At 49.8% G+C, this 20,524-nt stretch overlaps 1 protein-coding gene and 1 long non-coding RNA gene across 3 annotated transcripts in view; one reads left to right on the plus strand and one right to left on the minus strand.

Annotated features, from left to right (window-relative positions):
* NEURL1 (neuralized E3 ubiquitin protein ligase 1) overlaps nucleotides 1-19,061 on the minus strand; it is a 137,974-nt gene extending 118,913 nt beyond the window's left edge. The window contains exon 1 of one of the 2 annotated variants that reach the window (XM_029080823.2): nucleotides 18,572-19,061. In XM_029080823.2, coding sequence (XP_028936656.2) covers nucleotides 18,572-18,661 — 90 coding nt within the window. In that variant the 5' untranslated portion in view covers nucleotides 18,662-19,061. The remainder of the gene's footprint in view (nucleotides 1-18,571) is intronic. The other variant, XM_029080821.2, reaches the window with a different exon arrangement.
* Nucleotides 4,277-11,524, plus strand: LOC114817294. The gene is made up of 3 exons (XR_003765153.2): nucleotides 4,277-4,534; nucleotides 8,856-8,904; nucleotides 10,676-11,524. It is a non-coding gene; the product is annotated as an uncharacterized LOC114817294 (long non-coding RNA).
* Nucleotides 19,062-20,524: the final 1,463 nt, after the last annotated feature.

A 20,524-nucleotide genomic window follows, 5' to 3' on the forward strand; every position in this document is an offset into this window, starting at 1 on the left:
TGTACAATTCGGCAAAAGATAGAGACAATCCCTCCCCAATAACGGGCTCACAGTCTAAACAAGGCTCATGGTGCCACATTCCCGGTTCCAGGTGAAATAGCTACCTTATTTGCCCCTTGGCCTCCCGAACTGGGTATCCTGCTCCTTAGCCTCAGGCACCTCTCACGCTGCCCACGTTTCCAGTTTAGAGATTAAGGATTCAAACTGCAGCAGCACGGTGCCTGAAGAGGATCATTTCATAACTTAGAAGAAGTCTAGACTGTAAGGGAAGCAGCAAGGCCTAGGGGAAAGAACACGGGCCGAGGGATCTGAGGCCTTGCTTTCTAATCCCGGCTCCACCGTTTGCCTGCTGTGTGGCCTTGGGCAAGTCACTTCACTTCTCTGTACCTCAGTTCCCTCATCTGCAAAATGGGTATTCAATACCTGTTCACCCTCCTATTTAGGGGTCCACGGGGGACCTGGTGATTTTATACCTACACCAGTCTTTAGGACAGTGCTTGACATAGAGTAAATGCTTAAGAAATACAATTATTAGTAGTAGTAATTTTTAATAAAAATAATAATTATTATTATTGTGGGCAGGGTACATGTCTGCCAACTCTGTTGCATTCTCCCAAGGGCTTTGTATGGTGCTCTGCACACAGTAAGCATTCAATAAGTACCACTGATAACGATGATGAAGTGTATCCAGAACACCTCATTCCAGAAGGTCTTCCATTTTGACACACAGCCCTGCACTCTTATCCCGGGAGGAGAGACAGCGGAGGCTTCTTTGGCACCAAAAACTGTGTATCCTGGGAGAGCTGGATCCCTAGCAGCACACAGTTCTTACACAGACCCTCCTCTGTAAAGGCCACCAGCCAGTTTCAGCCTCCTGGAGGGCCAGGCCTGGGGTAGATTAGCACTGGTGTGGAGAAAAGAGAGTCTGACGTAGGCCTGGCATGAAGATGGAGAAAGTCCGAGACTAATTGTTTTCTGCTGAAATCTCCTTGGAAAGACGTGTCGTTGTTATCGGCCTGAACTTTGCACAACTCCTGGGAGGGGAGAGGGGGCGAGGAGCCCCTGCCAGGGAGCGTTCGGGGCCTCACAGTCCCCGACTCCCAGGTCTGGCTTTGCCCTTCAGGAAACATGTTCAAGTACAAGGCGCTGAGCCCCATTTGTGGAGGAGAAATGGAGGCACAGACAGGTTGGCTGGCTTCCCCAAGGTCACCAAGCCTGGGAAGAGAACTCAGGAGCTCTGCCTTCTATCCATCTGGCCAGTTCACTAGAGTGGACTGCTTCATTTCTCCCAGGAAATTCTCTTCTACCACAGCAGGCTGGCCAGGTTCTGCAGAGGCCCTTTAGCAGTAATTTTCCCTCCTCCTCTCTTCTCTCTCTCCTTCTCTATCATTTTCTTTCTTTTCCTCTCTCTGCGCTCTCTCTCTCTCTTTCTCTTCACACCTGCTCATTTAGCTGGAGCCATAGGATTTCAGTAATGACTGCAGATAAGCATCTTTTAATAAACCCTGGAGATGAAGTTAGATCTCCAGAGCCCTAGCCAAGGGCTGGCTTGAAATCCTATCTGTGCCCCAGAGCATTTTGATTACCTGCTCCTGAAGGAAGCAAATGTTAGAGGAGCGATGGAAGGCAAGGAGAGAACAGCCGGTCCAGGAATCAGCCCCACCCAACAGTGAAAATGTGAAGGCTGACCACTAACAGAAATCTAGGCCTGGAAGGCATATTGAAAGTCAGTCAGTCATCTCCTGCTTCCGGGCCAAATTAGACCAAACCAGCACAGAGATATAGCAGTCTAACCCCCTGCCTACCACTGGCCTCAGTAAACATATCCCTGGGCTTCTTATCTGGAGCTGACAGAGATGTTTAATGTGGGGACTACAGGGTTAAGAAACAGGAGGTGACACTCATAAGATATCTCCTTTTTCAGGGCCTCAGTTTCCCAGATGTAAATGGGGACAATAGTAACTGGCTGGTAGTGAGGTAGGAAGAGCTGCTATTTTTCTATTTGTACTTTAATTTGAGCAACTTGGAAGTAGATGAATGGGAGATTAAAAAATGGTCTTGCCATTTGACCATGATAATCTGACTTTAGAGTATTTCTGTTATAATCAAACAATAGTACTTACTGAGCACTTCTTGTGTGCACTTCCTGTATTCTTAATCCTAAACACTGGAATTAAGAATAGCTCCGCTGTGAAGTGGAATGAGCCCGGAGAACAGAGGTGACCAGTAACCTAGTCCTGTTTAGTAATCTAAAGAGAGGACCCCATATGAAAGAGATCCTTCATCATCAGTATCATCAGCATTAATGGTATTTTTTTTAAATGGTATTTCTTAGTACTTACTATGTGCCAGGCACTGCTCTAAACCCTGGGGGAGATACAAGGTAATCAGATTGGACATAGTCCATCTCCCACATTGGGGCTTACAGACGTAGTCCCCATTTTACGGATGAGGTAATTGAGGCACCGAGAAGTTAAATGACTCGCCCAAGGTCACACAGCAGGCAAGTGGCAGAGCCGGGACTAGAACCCAGATCCTCCTGACTCCCAGGCCCATGTTCTATCCACTATGCTACATTGCACTTACTTAGTGCTTGGGAGAGTAAGCTACAACAGAGGTGGTAAACAGGTTCCCTGCCCATAAAAAGATTACAGTGTAGAGGTACACAGTCTACACTTGAAGAGAAGGAGGCCTGGCTCGGTTCACAGGGCTGCGGTGTGGACCCTCTGGGGGACAGTAAACATGCTCATTAGACCTATGGTCTGGTATACTTTCTCAAAAACAGACAACACACCGACATGTACAAAACCAAGTTTTCCCCTGATATCTCTCCTCTCTCCCCCCGTTCATCATTCCGTCTGGTTCTATAAAAAGATTCGGCAACAGAATCTGACACACGGTGTGACCGGTTTCCATGTTTATTACCATCTTTATTCTCATGGCACTTAGGAAGTGTTACCAAGGAGACTATCTACATCCTGCCTGGTGTTGCTAAAGCAACCCAGCTAAATGAGATGCGCAACTCCAGGCCTTCCCCGGCCTGGATTTGCATTGCCTTGAAAACGAAACGAGTGTAGCCTCCCAAGAAATTCATCTGGCCCCAAACACCTGAAAAGATAGTAGTGAAAAAGGAGAGGTTGGGGTTTTCAGCTGGGGTTTGTCTTTAACATGAAAGGAGACCTTTTCCTCCTTTCTTTGTCTTGTGGTGTGATGGGGGTTGATACTGAAGCTCTTATCTGGTCAGCATCCCTTTGGAGTCACCTTGTTTTCTTTCTTTCAGATGGAGCAAAGATGTCTGAGTTGCTGTTTGAACAAGTGGCCTGTATCCCGCCCACCCCACGAAGGGTTGTGAAAGCCTGTTCTCAGACCGCCCCCCAGTCTGTTCCTGGCAGCTTTTTACCAAACTTTCACAAAGCCACGACCCCCTGAAAGTTCCAGACACCCCCACTACCACTTTCCAGTAAAGAAAATCCAGAGCAGCCGAGAGGGAAGGGGAATGGAGCTCCTGGGAATGAGGGGCCAAAACAAAGACTAGATTTGGAGTTCAACCAAAAGTGACCGTCTTTCAGGGTACTTCACATTTTACGTTCTGTTTCAGTCATCCCTGGAAGGCACTCCTCTGTCTTCCCACTCCAACTCTTCCATCTTACAAGGTGCATCCAAAGTGAAATCTGCCCCTCCATCCTCACTTTCCACACACACCACCTCACCAGCCACCTCCCTGAAGAAAGGCCCTGCCCCTAACCCTGGTCTCAGTGCAACCACAGATCCAAACCACTTCCGAGTTACCGGATGTCTGAGGGAAGCAGATAGGTGGACTCCGGATCTCTTAGGAGTGGGAGGTCATCTCGCTCAGCCCCGTCTCTGGGCAGGAAGGAGACTAATCCACTACCACAGGCACATGGCTATCTCGTCCCACCCCTGAACACGGTGCCGGGCTTGGGTTACCGACCCACCTATTCTAAAGCCAGCTGCGTTTCCGGGCGAGGGGTCAGGAGGGAGGCTTCAGCGGGCAAACAGTCCCTCCCCCCAAAACTCCTGGAAGGGGAGACCGATGGTCTCCTCTGATCTGAGCATGGGGCAGGGATGTAAGAGGAGAGGGGCAGCTGGGAGTGGCTTGTGGGCTCAGGAGCCAGGGAGAGGGAGAAGGGAGAGAGGGATGGAATGGCACTCTCGCCAGCCAGGCAGGAGGAGCGTGGGTGTTCCCCTGACTGAGTCACCGCTGCCACCCCCTTGCTTTTCCCGAAAGAAGAAGGGAGAAAATGCCAAGATCAAAGGTGCAGCTGAGCGGAGCTGAGCTCATTAACGGGGCTGAAGCTGGAGGTGATGTCACCGTGACTCCCACAGTCCGTCCCCCCACGCACGCACCCCTTCCGGCTGCTGGAATCGCTCAGGATCAAGCTGCTTTCTCTTGGCTTTTTTGCTTCTGATGGGCTCTGCCAGACACTTTTAACGGGCTCCTCATCAGCATGCGATGAGGAGCCCCTCGGAACAGGCGTGGCTGCTCTGCCTCTGCACCGGGGGTTTTCAGAAGGTGAGTGAGAGTGCCAAAGGATGGGGCCGGAGGTGGGATGGATCCCGGGCACCAGGGCGGGCAGGTAGGAAGTTGGGTGAGGAATGCTCCAGCCCAGGGCTGCGGGCAGCCCCTCACCCGCTCTTCCACCCATCCGCCAAGCTTCGTCAGATGGAGCAGGCTCACTGGATTAGCAGGACACAAGGGAACCAGCTATGGGAGCATGCAGGGCAGTGCCCCAGACTCCTTCTTGAGCCCAGAAGAGAAACAAGAATGCTGGTGACGTGGGCTCAGTAACATCTTGCAGACAGCCTGGAGCAGGGAGCTGGCTGTGGAAGAGGGGCCTCTCATGACTGTGGGGAAGGTAGGACCTGGTCCCACCTGAGGTCTGGTTGGAGGCCTGAGGGATTAGGAGAAGCTGAGGGAAATTCAACATTTCAAACCCTCAGGAGACCCACAATCCCAGCCTCTGCTCGCTGTGCCCTGAGGATGATCTGACCCAGACAGAGCAAGTCAAATTTGCACGGCACTTTCATTTTTCCATCTAGTTAACTAATCAATGGTATTTATTGAGGATTACTATGGTGCAGAGCACCATACTAAGCGCTCAAGAGAATACAATATGACGTAGTTGGTAGACACTTTCCACGCCCACGATAAGTTTACAATTTTGTTCTCCCAGCAGTCATATCATTTTACAGACAGGGAAACCGAGGCATGGAGGGGTTAAGTGGCTCACCCAGAGTTGCTTAACAGCAGGAGAAGGCAGAGTTGGAACTAGAACCCAAATCTCCTGATTCCCCACCCCACATTCTCTCCACTAGACCCCAGTGACAAAGATGCAGTAGTCAGGGCATTGGGCGTTTCTCTGCATCTAGTGCCCCAAGATTCACCCAGAAGACAGATCTTATGGCTCTGGCTCATCCTGTATATCCCCAAATCCTAACTCCAATGAATGGCAGTGGAGACAGGGTGAATTTTCCATTTTTATATAACCTCATTTGCTGGCATCTGTCTTCTAAGGTCTTCAGGTTCTGGCCCAAAACATATAATCTACTTGGTGGTTCAAGATCTGGTTTCACATGGGCTTGTCCTTCGAGACCAGAATCCCCAGTCCTCTTGGTGCTCCCAGCCTTCAGCCCACCAGGGTGTTGTCCTCCTCCAAAGTGTAAGCTCTGATGTATTTTATTCTCCCAAGTGCTTAGTATAGAGCTCTGCACACAGTAAGTGCTCAATAAATGCCACTGATTAATTGATCGATACACCCTAGGAACCAACCCGGCAGCTTCTCCCCTGGCCACATACTGGGGAGGTTTTGGAAAAAACTTTTGTTCACACTGAAGGCTCAAAACAATCCAGCGGATATGAGCAAACCACAACAAGAACTTCATATTTTGGCTGGCTCCAACAGCCAGAGCTTGAGCCCGCAGACGTGGAAAGCATCAAAAACCCCTCCAAGCTCCAGCCTGGCACTAGAGGCTTAGGAGGCCCTGTGCTGGGCCATTAAAATCCTCAACTGAGCTGTCAACAGCCAGTCAGTCAACCCTCTCTGGGTGCCGAACCAGGTGCTGGAGTCTGTAGGGAGTTGCAAGCCATGTGTGATCCCTGCCTGACTTCAGGGAGTTTGTCCTCTAAGACTGACAGTCCCACAGACTAGACAGGAAGGGCAAAGGGCAGAGGTTTAGTGCAAAATTAAAAAAGCAGGCTAAGGTCAGAAGCTTAGTGCAGAAAAGGTGGGCAAGAGTGAGGCAACAAGAAGCATGGTGGAAATGCATCATTAGTGGAGGTATCTCTCAGAGCGAGGAACAGCAGAGTTGTGCCTTCCTTTGAGAAAGTTTCCATTTAGATGCACAAAAGAGGAACTGCTTAAGATACCCTTCTCTAAGTTCGATCATTTGGGTTTGAGGTCTCTCCCAAAAGAGAACCAGCCCCTTTTTGTGCACTATATACCTTTCTGAGCACCGTCTGATGTCAGGGGTCACTGACCAGAGCACAAAAAAGAAGGAAAGAGGGGTGGGTCCCCCAACTCTGGCCTAGGATCAGAGCCTGTTGGCCCATCCTCTTTCCCTGACCTAGTGTTCTGACTCTGACATACTGACCTAGACTGCTGAGATGGGGGATTAGGATCAAGTGTAACAGCCATGAAAGAGGAATGGAAAATGAGGCAGTGTGGCCTACTGGAAAGGGCAGGGGGGTGTTGCCATGAGAGGATCTTGGGTTCTGGGTCAACTCTGCTATTTGCTGACTGTGTGGTGTCAGGCAAGTCAATTTACCTCGGTTTCCTCATCTGTAAAATATCTCTGAAATACGAACGGCTTCTCTTTACCTCAGTAAGGATGTGTAGCGAGAACGCTCCACATGGGACAGAAATTGTATCCCATCTCCATATTGTACCTACCCAGGCACTTAGTATACAGTGCCTGACACACAGTAAGCCCTTAACAAATGCAATGATAACAATGATGATGATGATAATATCATTGTTATTATCAAAAGGAGTTGACTAATGCAAACGCTCACTGGAAAAATAAAAGTGTAATACAAATTACAGTAGTGTTACTAAAAGAGAAAAATCAAGAAATCTCGCTCCCCACCCCAAGAGTGGTCATCAGAAATCTCACCTTGAACTTTATCGGAGTAACTATGGCCTGATTTATTTTGGCATCTGCAGATTACATGGATGAGATGTGTGGGCTTCTTTATCAATCAATCAGTGGTATTTATTGAGTGCTTACTATATGCAGAGCACCATTCTAAGTGCTTGGGAGAGTACAATACCACAGAATTAGCAGACACATTCTCTGCCCATAATGAGCTTCTTGTTATGACCCTCAGGAACTCCAAATGGACATCCCTAGGCTAAAGATTCAACATACAGCATCCAGCAGGGACACTGACTCAACAGAGACTTACTTGGAGATGATCAACAAGAGAAACAGCCAATATTGATATTTACAGAGTTACAGGTTTGGTACTGGACCAGAAAGAAACAAAGGACTGAGACAGCCTAGGCAGCCAACCTAGACACCTATTCCTGAATGATGCCCCCCAGGACTGTCCAGACTCTCCCAATCCGGCCCAGTTAATGTTTGGATCGCTTCCGGTGCCTTTGCCCAAGCTAACTCATTGCATGATTCTTCGGGCAAGGTCACCTTTAAGTGGGAGGCCTAAGATGAGATCAGAAGTCCCTGAGTCTCCGATCCCTGTTCTAAAGTAGACCTCGTTCACTGGTTTTAACTAAAATGAGCAGAAATGTGAAACGACTGACTACTAGAAAGAAATAACCTAGAGCCAGGTATTCCAATAATACCTCATCTTCCTGGAGCTTCCCTGCTCCCATCCCCATCCCGAACCCTCTCTCAGTTTAAGACCCGGTTCCTCCAGGAGGCTTCTCTGATTCACCCACCCATTTCCCAGAGCCCAGTCCTCTCCCCACACCAAACTCGTTTTTGCAATTATGGTAACAGATGGCAGCTGATGAAACAAATCTCAGTTCTTCATGTTCCTGGTTATCCAAACTGAAGCTAGTTCAGATACTGGAAATCAATTAAGATAACATAATTGAGAAGCAGCGTGGCTCAGTGGCAAGAGCCTGGGCTTGGGAGTCAGAGGTCATGAGTTCAAATCCCGGCTCTGCCACTTGTCAGCTGTGTGACTATGGGCAAGTCACTTCACTTCTCTGTACCTCAGTTACCTCATCTGTAAAATGGGGATTAACTGTGAGCCTCACGCGGGACAACCTGTTTACCCTGTATCTACCCCAGTGCTTAGAACAGTGCTCTGCACATAGTAAGCGCTTAACAAATACCAACATTTATTATTATAACATCAAAATTGGGTGCCGGCCTGTCCAGGATCTCAAACCCAGTTTTATTCTGTTGCCTCAACTTTCCATTACTTGCACTAGCCTGACTCCTCATTAGTTTGCATAAATGGCTTACCACTGTACTAATTTATAAACATTTAGATATGCTGAATACATGTGTGTTTGCCTTGTTATCCCTATTAGATGGACAGCTTCCTGAAGGCTAGGATTCTGTCTTTTTTTTTCTAAATTGGAGGGTAAGTGCTTTACACCTAGAGGGCTCCTGGTAAAAACTTGGTGATTGGTTGAGTCTCTTATGGCCACAGTGGAGTCGTTTAAAATACTCAAGGTGACCAGGAGTCCCAGATTAGGAGGAATGCTCCCAAACTTTGGCTCCACATGAAAAAAGTCCAGGGAGAGGACCCATGACAATGGCAGGGAGGCCAGCCTGGGGGAGCCAGAAGCAGCACTAAGGGCAGCGATGGGTGGGGAGGGTTTCTGGCACAGCCAGGACTGTGTTCACCCTGTTCATTCCAGAAACCTCCGGAAGACTCTGCAGAAGGAGCATCAGTGAGCGGCAGCACTGGTGAGTGTGCCCATTGCTGTCAAGGTTGATTGGCCTGCGCGAAGGAACCCATTCTGGGTGAATGCACACTTGTGGATGAGGACGTATATGTTTAGTGTCACTGCTTAGGTAGTTTTTTTGCTTTTCTCTGTTTCTCTCGGGCTCTCTCCATCACTTTGTTCTCTCTTTCTCCCCTTCTATCTTTCTCTGCATGAGTGACTTTCTTTGCTGTGGGTTTGTCTCTCTCTATCTCTGTTCCTCTCTCTTCTCTCTTTTCTCTCCTTTTCTCTATTCTCTTTCTCTCTATGCCTTGGGCCTTTATCCTCTAGACCATAAACTCGTTTTGGGCAAGGAATGTTTGTTGCATCGTTGTGTTGCACTCTCCCAAGTGCTTAGTACAGTGCCCTGCACCCAGTAAGCGCTCAATAAATATGGTTGATTGGTTGATATCTGTTACCAGTCTCCCTGCTTTTCCTGTTTCATTCCCCTCCTGTTCTTAGGCCACTGATCCCTGAAAGCCTTATTCCTTCACCCTCCTGAGGGCCAAAAAATATTTCCTTCAAAATTGCCTTGAGGAAGGGTTCAGTCCCTAAAGAATTGCTGCCTGACAGGGAGGGAGGTGGGGAAACCCTGGAAGAGGCTGGCAAGGAGGGGTGCTGAGGGGTCCCTACACCCAGAGTTCCTTTAGACAAGAGGAGGCAGACATCTGCTGTGGATGGTCTCGCCAAGGGGATAGAGCAGATGACCCCTGAAACCCTTTTCCAGGCCCCTTTTTAGGAGTCTTAGTTCTATTTTTATCTTAGTAACTTTATACAGTTCAGTCCTTGGTGACCAAGGTGCCTCAGGGCAAATAACAACAAGGCATTAAGCTGTACGAAGTCAAAGCAGTCACAGTTTAAAGCTCTAGAAACCCCAGTTGGCACCAGACTCTGAAGCAGGGATCCTGAAGCCCAGGACCTCCCGCAATCCGGAATGAATGAGGAGGGCCTCCAGGGACAAGAAGAAACATGCACTGAGAAGGCCTCATAAGGTGGAATGGGATTCCACTTTGCAATCTATCCAGTTGACTCCCTCCCTGGGCAGGGAGTGGGCGGCTTGCATCTGGATCTCTCTGTCCATCAATCAATCAAAGGTATTTATTGAGCACTTACTGTGTGCAGACCACTGCACTAAGCTCTTGGGAGAGTACAATTTAACAGAATGAAAGGACATGCTCCCTGCCCATAATGAGCTTCCAGTCAAAGGGGAGCTTCCAGTCCTTCCCCTCTTAATAGTAATAATAGTATTTATTAAAGAGTATACAGGTGGGAAGTAATCAATCATACTTATTGAGTGTTTACTGTGTGCAGAGCACTGTGCTTAGTGCTTGGGAGAGTTCACTATAACAACATAACAGACCCGATCCCCACCCTCAACGAGCTTAAAGTCTAGAGGGGGAAATAGACAGGGACTCTGTCCCGCGAGGGGACTGACCATCTCTTTTGAACTAGATCATTGGCTCCAATGATCACATCATATATTTGGCTGCATGAGCCCCATCCGGCGAGCTCCCCACCCACCATGCCGCTGCTGCTGGACTCTATCTTGCATCCAAATGTCTCATTCTTCCTTTGTACACGCAGGCTTAGAAGGCTGTCATAAATCTGCTGGGCTTTCATTTAAGGCTACTCCTCTGGGCAATATCTTATACTTTGAAATTAAACTGCCTTCCTTTGACTTACAACAGGCAGGCCCCTAATGCATTAGTGAGGCAAATCACCTCAAACCACCTTCATCCACTTCCTGTTTACAGCCCCTCCTGGACAGGAAACTGCTCTGCATGATTTCTTCGGGAAAGATCACCTTCAAGTGGGAGGCCTAAGAAGAGATCAGGAATTCCTGAATCTCCTATCCCTCTTCTAAAGAGGGCTTACTTCATTGGTTTTAATTAAAATGAGCCAAAATCTGAAATGATTGACTTTTAGGAAGAAATAAACTGAAGCCGGGTGTTCCAATAATCGAAAATCTGGATCGATGCTCATGCAACGAATGAAAGGCAAAATTAAAGAGCTTTGGAATCATTTTTTTCTGCTGGAGTCGATCCGAATCCGAAGAGTAAGCAAGGTTTGTCTCAAAAGATATTTGGCTATACTCGCAGAAAGCCCATTTTTCTGCTGAAGTCGATCGGAATCCGAAGAGTAAGCAAGGTTTGTCTCCAAAGATATTTGGCTAAGCTCGCAGAAAGCCCATCCATTGGCAGGCTAGGATCCTCCTTCTCATCTCTATATGTTATTAGCAAAGGTCGGTCTGGGCAGCAGAGCAGAAAGTAAGAGGCAAATCAAACAGTGTGAGAGATAATGGGGGGAATGTCAGAATATGACAAGTCCCTGCAAATTAGTCAAGATGGAGGGGAAGTAAACCGATTTTCCCCATCGGATTCCCAAGGGAGCCATGACTGAGGGACCGAGCCCCCAAAGAAATACGGCTCGACTCCCCACCCACCAGAGAGGACCTCCATCCCAAGATTCCCAAAGGATCTTTCCTGGGCAAAGGACAAAGCCGACTCCATTTCTCCAACACCTAGACCTTCAGGGGAAAGAGCAAAGAGTGATCCCCATGTGGAACAAGGGCAATGTCTGATCTGCTTGCTTTCTATGTTTGTTTCCCCCTCTAGACTGAAAGCCTGTTGTGGGCAGGGAACTTGTCTTTCACCTCTGTTGTATTATACTCTCCCAAGTGCTTAGTTCAGTGCTTGGCACACAGTAAACGTTCAATAAATACCATTGATGATAGCAAGAGCAGTAAGAATGTCTGATCCAAGGGGACCTGGGGGTCATCAGTCTACCATTCATCCCAGTCTGGAGTGAATGACTAATTCGACTGGCGGAACAGAAGTCACACACTATGCACAGGTGGGTTGCCTTGACAACGACCTCAAGAACAGTTTTGGATCCCCCAACCAGTGACAAACATGGGCACCAATAATAACGATCCATTCAGAAGGGGGTCCTGAAAATGGAAACATTTGCTGTTTGACAGACAAGTTGCTCTTAGACCCCTTTTGGCCCATTCTGATCAACAGGAAAGCAGCTCTACTTTGGGAGGGAGGAGACGGGAGCTGGTTTTGAATTCCATTTTGTGTTGACTCACTGTTCTCCCTCTTTCCCCTTCCCTTGAATTGTAGCATCATGGAGTCTGCAGAACTCTTCCCCCTGTCTCTTTAAATTGTATCTTGAAAATTATTTAGTTGTATTAATGTCCGTCTTCCCCTCTACTGAAAGCTCCTAGTGGGCAGGGAATGTATCTGCTAATCTGTTGAATTGTACTCTCCCAAGTGCTTAGCACAGTGCTCTGCACATAGTTGTGCTCAAAAAATACCATCGACTGGTTGATTGATGGTTTTGGGAAACTAGCAGCTTAGCTGTCCAGATTGTTGGAGCTGGAAGATGTGACCTATTACTATTCAAAACTTAGAACAGGCTGTGGTGACTATTGCTTTATTATGAGGGTGTTATTAAGAAGAAAAGCAAATATCCCGAGAGAAAACTTTGAGCCTAGTGGTCTTGGCTAGGTCTATAAGATGACCCCACTTTCCTACACAGAACTCCCACGGGGCTAGGCAGCTGCCCCTGGACTAAATCACTGGCAAATTTGGCAAGCTGACGAGGTTCTAGCGAGGCTTTAAAAGGACTGGAAAACAGCAATCAGTCACTCTGATTTATTGAGTGCTTACTGTAGGCAGAGCACTGTACTCAGTGCTTGGGAGAGTACAATACAACTGAGTTGGTAGACATGGTCCCCGCTCACACTGAGCTTACAGTCTAGAGGATGAATTTACAGCATATAAAGGCACTTGGTGAGATTGGGCTTGCGTGGGCAGGGAATGTGTCTACGAACTCTTTTCTACTACATTCTCCCGAGCACTTAATAAAGTGTTCTGCATATAGTAGCACTCGATCAATACCAATACAATACTGCCTTCCTTCTTTATCAATCTGGATTGGGTCTCACTCCCAGCCCAGAGTCACCAATGCCCAAGCCAACTTCCCCAGAAAGGATAGAGAAATCCCATTTGTCTTTGCACTTTTCCCTGCCCTCTCTTCACTAACTTTCACCCTGATCTATGAGTCAGATTCAGGTCAGTGGAAAGCCCACCAGCATCTCCTTCCTGCTGAAGCCTGGTCTTCCCTGCAGCTGCCTCTGTTAAAAGCCTGTCCATTAAGAAGTAAAGACATTCCATGATTGCTCACTGGAGTGGGTCAACGCACTGGGTTAAGCATTTGGAAAGTACAGTAGGAGGAGGAGACATGTTCCCTGCCCTTAAGTAGCTTACACTGTAACAGAGGAAACATACATTAAAATATCTGCAAATAGTCATACAGACAAGAATGCACACTTGATTTTTTTTCCTGTTCACCTTGGGCTTCCCCTCTCCCTGGTGACACGATCCCAGATTCCTTCAGTCCTTTGCCACTGGCCAGTGATATTAGCGATTAACCCATTTCCCTCTGGCCCTCCAACACCTCCTTCCACTGACATTTTGGGAAGCCCCTCAGCCTCTAGCTGGTCTCCAGACATTCCCGGCTTCTCGCATCTCTGGGGAAGCAAAGTGGCAGCCTTCTCCCTCCCTGCCAAACCAGTCATCCCCAATGTCAGATCTTCTGAATCACCTCCTAGAGGGACAGTTGGCCAACTGGAAAGAGTTCATAATTAGGGGATTTGGTTTCAAGTCCTATCTCTGCCAGTGATCTGCTGCATGACTTTTGGCAAGTCACTTAACTTCTAAGGGCCTCAGTTTCCTCATCTTTCAAATGGAGGGGATAGGTGGTGGTCCTCACAGGAATGCTGGAAACCCAATCATTCATTCAATCATATTTATTGAACGCTTACCGTGTGCAGAATGAATTGATTGTAAGCTCCTTGCGAGCAAGGACCATACCTTTTTCTTCTATTTTATTCTCCCACAGAACACAGAAGGTGCTTGAGAAATACTACTGTTTGAAGTAAATGACCACTGCTAAATTACTTTAGAAAAGAGAAGTGCCATCTACATTCAAGGAATTGTATTGTGCTCTTTGTAGGAAGATGATGGGCGGGGAAGAGCAAATGCAAGTAGCTAGCTCTATAATCAATTCCTTTATACAGGTTCTCAGTCCTAAATTCTCAAACCTGAGATTCATCTGTCATTCTCATGAGAGATGCTGTTATCATCATGATTTAGTCTCAGAATAACCAAGGAGGAGAAGTAGGCTCCCAAAGGCCTTAGTTTTCCAAACCTGAAACCTGGAGTCATGGAAAGCAAAATTCCCAAGGGTGAAATTTCCCTGTGTTACTGCACTGCTCATCTCTCCAGAGTCCTCAGATCGACGAACAAAGTGCCAGAGTCCTCTGTGATCTAAAATAAGATCCTGAAACTCTTTCTCCCTACTCCTTCTTCCCTTCTCCTTGCATCCACTGAATTCTGGGCCCAGATGGAAAACCCCATTTCTGAAGTTGAAATCCTGCCTAGCTTCATCCCTAAGTGATCCGTGTTGCAAGCTCACCTTGGATTTTCAGCCAGACCCAGGAAGTCCTGACAAACAGAACCTGTGTCACAATCGATCCATGAATCAATCGTATTTTTCGAGCACTTACTGTATGCAGAGAACTGTACTAAGCATTTGAGAGAGTATGATGCAACAGAATAAGCAGACACATTCTCTGCCCACAATGAGCTTACAGTCTAGAAAGGGAGGCAGACGTTAATGTAAATTACAGATATGTATATAAATGCTGTGGCGTTGAGGGAGGGGTGAATAAAGTGTGTGAATTTAATACAAGGACAGTTCATAAGGAAGTGGAGAAGAGGAAATGAGGGCTTAGTCAAGGAAAGCCTCTTGGACATGTGCCTTTAATAAGGCTTTGAAGGTGGAGAGAGGGATCATCTGTCAGATATGAAGAGGGAGGGCGTTCCAGGGCAGAGGTAGGACGTGGGCGAGAGGTCGGCAGCAAGATAGCCAAGATCGAAGTACACTGAGTAGGTTGATGTTAGAGGAGTGAAGTGTGTGGGCTGGGTTGGAGTAGGAAAGCAGCAAGTAAAGGTAGGAGGGGGAGAAAGGTGGGAGGGGGCAAGGTGATTTAGTCCTTTAAACATGGGGTTCCAGGCTTTACAGGAAAGGAAGAAGTGCCGCCTGGCTAAAGTACAGACAGCATGGGCAGCCAGGGCCAGTTTAGGGCTAGCCCAGTGGAGATCAGTATGGATGCTCAGGGACCCAGAAAAGGCTGCGCTTGGAAGATCAGTCCTCAGCGTTTGGGGTACACTTGGCCGGGCAAGAACAGGTAAAAATCCTAGAGCTGGAAAACTGCAAGAGCAACAGCTGGCCAGAGAAGGGCGGGGAGGTCAGTTAGTGATTTCAATCGGCCCAGTCCCCGACCTTCCTCTCTCAGCACTGCCATGGTTAACTTGGCAGCAAGTCACACTGAAGTGTGGGGCAGTTGCCCCAGGTTCTCTAGGGCAGTTGTTTGGTTTTTTAATAGTATTTGTTATGAGCTTACTGTGTGTCAGGCACTGTACTAAGCACTGGGTAGATACTAGCTAATCAGGTTGCTCACAGTCTTAATCCCCATTTTACAAATGAAGTAACTGAGGCACAGAAAAGCTAGTTGACCTGTCCAAAGTCACACAGGAGACAAGTGACAGAGCTGGGATTAGAACCCAGGCCCTTTTGGCTCCCGAGCCTGTGCTCCTTCCTCTAGGCCACCCTGCTTTTCAGTTGTCTCCCACAATGAGAGACAGGGTCACAGGAGCCCCAGCCTCGGGGGTCTCTCCCACACAGAGCTCCACGCCCCTGGTCCCTCTCCTTCCTGAGGATCCAGTGATGGCCCTTGACCCCGGGGGTTGGGAGAGAGGGGGGAAGACTGGACCTCATCAGCTTTGGTGGCCCAGAGAGACAATCCCTCCCAAGGGCCAAAAGGCGAGGCCCAGAGTTGCCTTCTCCCTTTCCCCTTTGGGCTTAGATATCCAGCACCAAAGGAAATGTTCAGGAGCGAACGGAAAATGATATCGCCATTGGAAGGCCACTTACTTCTCCTTTGCTAACCAACGTGGAGACCCAACCCTATAGATTTCTGTGCTAATCACAGATATAAATCTATACGATAGCTGGTGACTTCTGAAGGGGCCTTTGCCTTGTAGCTCCAAGCCATTTTAAAGGAACTCTCAGAGCTGATCAGTCTTGTTTGCCGTGCATGTAAATGCGGGGCCAGAGGCGATCACGTTCAGAAAAAGAGAAAAAGCACATACTGTCCCCAGTAGCGGCTTGCTGCTTGGTTTAATACCACAGCAGTGACGCTTGTTAACTCCTTCTGTCGACCTAGCAGTTCCACAGTTCCCAGCACCTTCAGCTTGTTGCGTTGCCAGGACCTGCCTTACTCCCCCACCTCCACACATCTCGCAGCTCTGGGCATTATTTTCTTTTTTAACCTAGAAAAAATGCTTGTGGTGGCCCCCAGAGTGTGTGCGCGCACACACACACACACACACATCAGGTGGATGGTAAAAAGCATCTTGGAAATCTCACCTAAGCTCAGGATTACAAGGTAAGTCACGGTGCTCCCAGTGCCTCCAGGGACAGATTCTGACCTGCTTAGTACTGGTGCAAAGATGGCTTCCTGCCCATAGCCTTATCCTGCAAGCGAATTCCCTCCCAAGAATCCTTCCATTGCACCCTGACTTAGAGTCACCTCCACCTGCAAAGTGTCATCATGTCAGGTGGAGTTTAGAGGTGGTTTGCCCTCTAGGGTCCAGTCGCCACTCTGAGAATCAATCAATTAATCAATCAGTGGTGTTTACTGAGGGCCTACTGTGTGCAGAGCCCTGTATTAAGCGCTTGGGAGAGTACAATACAATACAGTTGGTAGTCGTATTCCCTGTCCACAGGGAACTTACAGTCTAGAGGAGAAGACAGAAAACTAAAATCTATACGAAATCAAGACCAAAAATCTCGACAAAATTACAGATCCATACGTAAGTGCTGTGGGGGCTGAGGGTAAAGTAAATAACAAGTACTTAAAGGGATCTAAGCACATAGGTGACATGAAAAGGAGAGACAGTAGGGGAAATGAGGGCAGTTACTGATGACCACTTAGACAAAGTCAGAATTTATCCCTCGAAGATACTGAGGGTTTGGAAAGGAAGGTCAGAGGGACCTCCAGAGCCAAGAATGGGGCTTAGATCTCTGCCTCCCAAGACAGGGTGCCGTCCATCATCCCAGAGGTGCCCGGAGAGAGAAAGAGGAATGATGGGAAACAGCTTTGGGTTAGGTTGACTTGGAGTTCCGGCAACCATTCTCCCAAGATTCCCCTCTTCTTCCCAAATCTAGTTCTTTTCGGGAGGCCACTTCTGCCCCAGAAATGCCACCAACACTGCCCCACGTGAGTAGGCAGAGGGAGAGCAGAGAAAGGTGGATGGGAATCTTATAGAGTGAATGAATGAAAAGAGTTCTGAGAGCCATTGCTTCCTCATAAGGGCCTCTTTGACTTGTTGTTAATCATATCTGTTAAGCACTTGCAATGGGTTGAGCATTCTTATAAGCGCTGGGGTAGATACAAGTTAATCAGATTGGACACAGTCCCTGTCCCACAGGCGGCTCACAGTTAAGTAAGAGACAGGCTCACAGGTTTACAGATTAGGAAACAAGCACAAAGAAGTTAGGTGACTTGTCCAGGGTCACCCAGCAGGCAGGGGGAAGAGTGGGGATTAGAACCCAGATTCCCTGATTCCTAGGTCCAAGCTCTTTCCACGAGACCACCCTGCTTCTCCCTTTCCTGTCTCACCCCTCCTTTGCCAAGAGGAGGAGTTGGGGAGGCAGGGAACATCGGGAGCACCCAACAAAAAGCCATAAGATGGGGCATCCAAAATCACAGGTCCAGAAAAATGGGCTGGGGGCTGATGACAAGTGGACAGTCTCATCTTGTTAACTGTCTTTCCAATTCCAATGACCTCCTCCTTTACCTTCTAATTCTAGAAGGGTTCTTAACCCCTCGGGAAGAAACACAGATCGACTTGGTCAAATATACTTCTGACAGATCATCTGCAGCCCTCAGGTTCTGTCTCCCAGAGGCTTTAACGTCTACCTTTTGCAGGCAAGCCTCTTTCCCTTCTTATCCCTCTGAAGTAAAGATGGAAAAGTCTCCTTCTGGTACCCTCTCCCAGAGGCTTTAACTCTACCTTTTGCAGGCAAGCCTCTTTCCCTTCTTATCCCTCTGAAGTAAAGATGGAAAAGTCTCCTTCTGGTACCCTCTCCCCACCACTCAAACACACACACACACACACACACACACACACACGCTTTTCTGAGCCCCCAGCCCCATTTCTGATCCCATTCAGTGAAGTCCAGCCCCACTTCCAGCCCGCCAACAAGTGTGCTGTGATGTATTACCCACACCCTGTTCCCTAAGTCTTGGAGCCAGACCGCACCCCCCCCCCCCGCCATGGGAAGCCCCCCACCTCACCTCCACCTACTCTAGGCCCCCAAGCCCCCACACCAAGATGAATGACTTCCTGCAACTCAAGAGAGCGTCTCTCAGCACATCCTCATCCCAGAATGAACACAACAGGTTGCCTGTCGGCTCAGAGTTACAGAGCCAGATCGCCCAGCCTCCATCGCAACCCACCTCCCATGAGCCGATCCTCCGACCTGCTCTGCCCCATCCCCGATCTGTGCCTTACCTTTGAGGTGTTGATGGTGAGCCCTGTGGCATCTGTTCTGGTTTCCTCTGGGCAGGGCAGGGATGCTGGAGAAGCTGTTACCCATGGCATCCAAAACCAAAGTGGTTAAAAAAAAAAAAGGAGCAAGTGAAGCTCAAGACGAGAGTGATTGACTTCTCTCCCTCTCCCTTCTCTCTCCCTCTGTGCCCGTTGGAGGTGCCCTAGAAGAGGGGGCCAAGGCGTGGGCACTCCTCTGCCCACAGTGCTCTCCTCCTCCGCCTCTCTCTCCTCCCTCTTGGAGGTGACACTTGGAAAAACTCAGTCCCCCAAACCCACCACCACTACCTCCTCTCCCTGCACCTCCTTTCCTTCTCTGCGCTGCCTGCTTACTGGACTCCCATTTTCCCCCTCCTTGGGCAGACGGCGTCGGGGGCGGGGGAGGTGGAAGGTCGGGGTGGGTGTGGGATGGGGCGGGCAATAGGAGGATGGAGGAGACCGGATCGGTCCCCTCTATGGAGCTGGCCGGGGGGTGGGGGCCGGGGGAGAGGATGGAGGGGGTCGGGAGGCCGTCTCTCTCCCTGCCTTCTCCCTGCTCCGGCTCTGTCGTCGCGCCTCTGCTTCCCTGCTAGGTTCTCCCGGGGGCTCCGGCCTCCTCCCCTCCTCCTCCTCCTCCTCCTCCTCCTCCTCCTGCTGTGCCCTAGAGCCCCGCTCCCCGGGCTCGGCTGCCTTATCGTCCCCGCCCCCTCCTCCTCCCTGGGGTCCCAGCCGCAGCGACTCCGTCCCGGCTCGGCTTCTCCCGGACCATGCTTTCCCTTCTCCCCCCTCCCCAGCCCGGGAGCCCGGGGGCACGGAGGGACTGCTGATGTGCAGCGTGGCGCGCAGGGCAGGGATGGGGATGGATGGGGAGGGGGTAGTAAGGGGGTGGGAAAGGGGTGGGAAGGGAGTGGGGAGGGAATGAGGAGGGGTTGGGGAGGGGATGGGGATGGGGAGGGAGTAGTAAGGGGGTGGGAAAAGGGTGGGAAGGGGGTGGGGAGGGGATGGGAAAGGGGTGGGAAAGGAGTGGATAGGGGATGGGGAGGGGATGAGGAGGGGATGGGGAGGGGATGGCAAGGGAGTGGGGAGGGGGCGGGAAGGGGTGGGAAGGGGGTTGGGGAGGGAATGGGGAGGGGATGGGAAGGGAGTGGGAAGGGGTTGGGAAGGGGATGGGGAGGGGATGGGGAGGGGATGGGGAGGGGATGGGGAGGGAATGGGGAGGAGGTGGGAAGGAGGTGGGAAGGAGGTGGGAAGGGGATGGGGAGGGGATGGGGATGGAGAGCTCTAATTATCTCCCCTTACCTTCCCCTCCGCCTCCTCCCGCCCCCCCCCCCCCACGCTCCCGTTGTTATGGTGACAGCTGCCGGTCAACGAAGCCGCTCAGTGACTCGCGGCTCAGCATTCGGCCAGCTGGGGGCGCTGCCCTCGACGCCCTCCCCCCACCCCTCGGGCCCGGGGAAGTGGGCAACCGGCGGCAGGTCGCCCGCGGGGCGAGTGGACCCGTCCGAGCCTTCCTCCTCCTCTTCTCTCCTCCTCCTCCTCTTCCTCTCCTCCTCCTCCTCGGGGGCACGGTTAATCCGAGCTTGGGGGGCACAGGGCACAGGCTGGTTGCTCGTGCATGGTTGGCACAAGTGTGCGTGCTCGCAAAGGAGTCTGGACAAGCAGCCCGGCCTAGTCGGAAGGATCCGGGTTCGAACGTTGCCCCCCGCCACCCGTCTGCCGAGTGACCTTGAGGAAGTCACTTCACTTCTCCGGGCCGCCCTCGCCTCATCCGAAAAATGGGGATACAGACTGTGAGCCCCATGTAGGACAAGGACAGAGTCCAAGCTGGCTGGTTTGAATCTATCCCAGAGCTCAGTTCAGTGCCTGGCATATAGTGAGCGCTAGACCATAAGCCCGATGTGGGCAGGGATCGTCTCTCTCTATTGCTGAATTGTATTT

The sequence above is a fragment of the Ornithorhynchus anatinus genome, chromosome 16, assembly GCF_004115215.2.
Source record: "Ornithorhynchus anatinus isolate Pmale09 chromosome 16, mOrnAna1.pri.v4, whole genome shotgun sequence".
Lineage (NCBI taxonomy): Eukaryota > Metazoa > Chordata > Mammalia > Monotremata > Ornithorhynchidae > Ornithorhynchus > Ornithorhynchus anatinus.